General features: G+C 41.6%; 1 protein-coding gene across 1 annotated transcript; it reads left to right on the top strand.

Annotated features, from left to right (window-relative positions):
• Positions 1-582: 582 nt before the first annotated feature.
• On the top strand, positions 583-1,913 carry LOC110131088 (uncharacterized). Its single transcript, XM_020883469.2, has 2 exons — positions 583-1,720; positions 1,839-1,913. Exons 1-2 carry the CDS (start codon positions 1,304-1,306, stop codon positions 1,863-1,865), a joined length of 444 nt encoding a protein of 147 aa, XP_020739128.2. The 5' UTR covers positions 583-1,303; the 3' UTR covers positions 1,866-1,913.
• Positions 1,914-4,378: the final 2,465 nt, after the last annotated feature.

Genomic DNA, 4,378 nt, shown 5'->3' with positions numbered 1-4,378 from the left:
CATCCCTTTGAAACTTACTTTGAAGATGAACATAATGTCAGAGGTTGAGATAATGACACAAACAAGCATGACTGTGACACCACGTAGGCATGGCAGAAATAACACGCTTGGCTGCCAGATGACATCCCTGAATGTCTCAGCCTGGTAGCTGTAAATGTCTCTCTCTTATTGTTTTGAGAAAAATGAACAAAAATCTGTTTTCTAAAGCTGTAAATTTTTTTTTATTAGAAGGTTAAAACAAGCTAGGTGAAAAATACAGTGCAAGTCCTGACAATGGCATTGAAGTTGAAATAGTTGGTAACATAGTTCTTTAAAATGGCATGTGGATATGGATTTTAGTCCACAAGTTCAGATGTGCAAATGGTGGAACTGTCTTTTATTATTCTACTAGGTGGCAGGATGGAAAAAAAAAAAAAAGTCTTCCTTTCCCAATTCTCCTTCCTTAACAACAGGTGTGGAGTCCTATGCTGTGTTTGGGTCACGGAGTAAGGGAAACGGTCAGTCTTAGCCACCAGTTCACAGGGGTTGAATGGAGATGTCTTTGTGCTTATCAGCATGACCTCTTCAAGTCCACAGGGGTTTTGCTGCCTTATCAGCACAGCATCTATGTTTTTGTGAGAGTGCCTGTTTTCTACTTGCCCGCATGTACACCATCCTTACACACAGTTTTTAGAATCTTGACATTTCCCGGGCAATGCTCCTAAGCAGACTGTGTGATGTTAGTTCTCCTTTGCCACTTGAAACCCTCAGGTTTCTACTTCCCTCCTTCCTCCTTTCTTCTTTCCCTCCTTCTCTCTCAAGGCCTCCAGGAAGAGTTTTCCAGGTGGTAGAAACCCTTCTCTTTTCCTGAATCATCAAGGGACATCTGTATTTCTAGGAATATTTTGCTATTTCCATTCCTTATTGCCTATCCACCATCCATAAGCATAATACTTTGTTAATTTTCCCAAGGAACTAGGCTTTAAAAACAGACGTTGGGTGATAAGTGAAGTCTGCATAAGGGGCGGGCTGAGAAGACAGAAGATGGAGAAGAGGTCGTGCCAGGATGGTCAACAGGAAAGAACCTGTTGTTCCGGTGCCCCTGACCTAACAACTGAGAATGCTGCAAAGATTCTCAGCACAGCTCTTCAACAGCAGTCGTGACATCACTGCCGCCGTCTTCTGGAATTCACTCTTCGTGGAAGAAGAAAGAGGACATCGCCTACTCACCATCTTTCAATAAGCCATCCAGGCCGGACAGGCAGCAACCGGGCGGTGCGGTCCTAGCGTCTCTGGCTACCTGTGTGTGTTTAGACGACCCGAAATGAAGTACTTCTTAAAACCGATCTGCGTTTTTCTTACTTATCTGGTCTGGGCTTTTGGCTTAATCCTGGCCCACAGCAGATCCTGGCGCGTGTGGGACTTTGACAGCGACATCATTTCCGTCGTGTTCATTGGACTCTGGGAAGCTTTCTACCGGCAAAAATTTAACGTGTCTGGCGTAATGGTTGAGTTACCGATGTACAGCGTGATCAACTCGAGCTGGGTCGTTTCTAATGAAATCTTGTATGGGCAGGACCTGATGCTGCTGGCGAATTTTATGATGTCGGTGGCCCTGATTTTTAGCTCGGTGGCGCTTCTCGTCAGCAGGGTCAAGGGCGCGTACCCCGATTTCCTCCGATTGTGCTACAGGGCGTCTGCGCTGTTGCTCTCCCTCAGCTGCGCCTGTGCCACGACCACAGTGAGCTGGAATTTCACCGTGGATTTTTATGGCCAAACCACCCTCGATTTTCCAATCACCTTTCCTCTTGAAAGAGAAATGGTAACAAAAAAACATCTCTCCTATGTTTTCCCCCTAGGAATCACAACTTCCATCCTTTTGCTAGTAACTGCCCTCCTATTCTCCTGTGAAAGGTGTTCAATAAAACCACCGAAAAGGGTGAATCCCCTGGTTGTGTCCAGATGTTGAAGAGGAAAGGTCTGAACAGTGAGTTTTGGAATGGCCGGCAGTCATTTTCTTGAAGACATTTCCATACATACATCCTATTCTCTTAATCTTCTATTCTTTTAAAATAAAATATAATTGTCGTTTCAAAAAGAGCAAAGACAAAATGCTGGGTGCTCTTTTGGTTTCCATCCTCGCATGATGCCCCCTGTGAGGCATTGAAGCCTCCGTCAAGCATGGATCAAGCGCGCTGCTTAAGTAGAAGACTGTAGAATAGGAAGCTAGAGAGAGGTAATGAAATCAAAATTAAAAAGGTTACTATATGGAGATGTAGGTAGGGGTGGTGATGGGGCTGGAGTGGGTTACACAGCTAATGGTGCCAAGGATGTGGGCATTTTATGAACTGGGCCAGACTAACTCTCCTTAAGCCATTCCTTGGGGTCACCAGGTAGCTTCTATAGCCAAGTTTGTGTCTCAGGGCCGCTGTTCAGGGCGTGGAAGAGCAACACTCCAACCTCTGCCTCTGATATCACATGGTCTGCTTCCCTCTGTATATGCGCATCTCTTCTGGATCACCGTCTCCAAATCTCTCCCCGCTTATAAAGATGCCAATCAATGGATTTGGGGCCCACCCTAACCCAGAATGACCTCAATTTTAAACTTGATTACATCTATAAAACCCCTATTTCCAAATAAAGTTTATGGGTATATGGATAGAACTTCAGCATATATTCTTCAAGAATATGATTCAACCCACATGAATCAACATGTTTCTTATTTTTAAAAACATTTTGCATTATGGTTTCTATTATTTGCAGCTGAAGGCATGCTGGTCAATATTCCCTTCCTTCACCTCCTCACAGATTTGGGATACTCATATTTTCCCACAAAATTTGGCTTACCTCATCCAAATTAGTATGAGTATTAGACTGTTCTTAGTTCATTATGCTCTGGATGCATGTGAACTGTTTTTTTCATCATTCCTTGTAAGCAGTTAGCGGACTCCCTTTGCCTATCACAATTCTGTTGGCAACATTTAGCAAGGAACCTGATATATATTTTTTGTTCTGTAAATATTTGTTGAGTGAATAAGTTAAATAGAATTTGAGAAATACATGAAAGTACAAAGAACTTTTAATCATCCAAAATACCACTACCCATGTGAAAATACAATAAAAAAAATTTGTGTAAATCCTTCCAGCACGTTTATGCAGAAGTTTTTTTTTTTAAATACTCTATAATCATCATGAGTGAGTCAAAGTTGCTCAGTGGTATCCGACTCTTTGTGACACGTGGATGGTACCACACCGGGCTCCTCTGTCCATAGAATTTTCCAGGTAAAAATACTGGAGAGCTTTGTCATCCTCTTCTCCAGGGGATCTTCCCAACCCAAGTCTCCTGCATTGCAGGCATATTCTTTACCATCTGAGCCAGCAGGGATACTGATTTATAATTGTGAGTCATACCTTTTTCATTTTATATAAAACAAACATTTTTCTATGTTATTTCAGTGTCCACAAACTTTTTAAGTAGTTGTGTAAATTTCATTCAATGATTGTGTGAGAATGTACTTAGCATTCCCTGAAGGTAGGAGATTTAGTATGTTTTTGTTATTTTTTAAAATTTTCTTAAATTTGTTATTTTTCTACATAAACATTTTTTTTTTTCTATTTAACATCAATAGAAAACTGACTTAGTAAAATTTTAAAGACCCTGAAAAATGCAGGAATTGAGGTCTATTTTATGCACATGAAACTGGAGGAAAACACATCAGATTAGGAAGCAAGCGAACCGTGGACATTCAAGAGGGCACAGCAAGGAGACGAGGCAGTGAGACCCCGCATCCCAACCACAGGGTCGTTTCTCTCTGTGAAACGCGACTTGTTCTCAAGCCACGGTGTCACAGCCTGGTGGCACTCCAGGTCTCGTCTGCCTCCCAAGAAATTAAGAAGAGACAAACTCAAGTATAACACACAGGAGTAGAACGTACTATAATTTTCTCTTCTTGGTACCCCATCAGTGAATGCATTTACTATGATGTACTTGTTTAGCTTGTTTCAGGGACATAATCAGGAGTCCCATGCAAGTAAACCATGATAATGCCACCCTTGATAAAAGACTTTTGGTGTAAAGCATTTATACACTTTAAAGAAATAGAATTAAGAATATAGAAAAGAATTGATAGGCTGAGCCTTACATTCTCAGTATAAACTTAAAGTATTAAGTAGATTGAAATCAAAGCAGTGGTGTTTGGGCTCTTTCCTTTTTTTTATTATTATTATGAATTTATTGTTACAGTTACCTTTTATTTTTGACAAGTTGTTCTTAATAAACAGTAGAAGACAGGATGGAGCAGGAAATGGCAACCCACTCCAGTCTTCTTGCCTGGAGAATCCCATGGACACAGCCCCCTCCAGGCTCCTCTGTTCATGGGGTCACACAGAGTCAGATATG

Source organism: Odocoileus virginianus, chromosome 6, assembly GCF_023699985.2.
Source record: "Odocoileus virginianus isolate 20LAN1187 ecotype Illinois chromosome 6, Ovbor_1.2, whole genome shotgun sequence".
NCBI lineage: Eukaryota > Metazoa > Chordata > Mammalia > Artiodactyla > Cervidae > Odocoileus > Odocoileus virginianus.
Note: the sequence above shows the minus strand (reverse complement) of the source record. Positions and strands in the feature narration are given on the sequence as shown.

Bases quoted from the DNA above. Each gene is read 5' to 3' on its own strand.
- LOC110131088 (XM_020883469.2), top strand. From the start codon at position 1,304: ATGAAGTACTTCTTAAAACCGATCTGCGTTTTTCTTACTTATCTGGTC. The intron at 1,721-1,838 runs GTGAGCTGGAAT...TTTTCCCCCTAG, and splicing joins GCGCCTGTGCCACGACCACA to GAATCACAACTTCCATCCTT.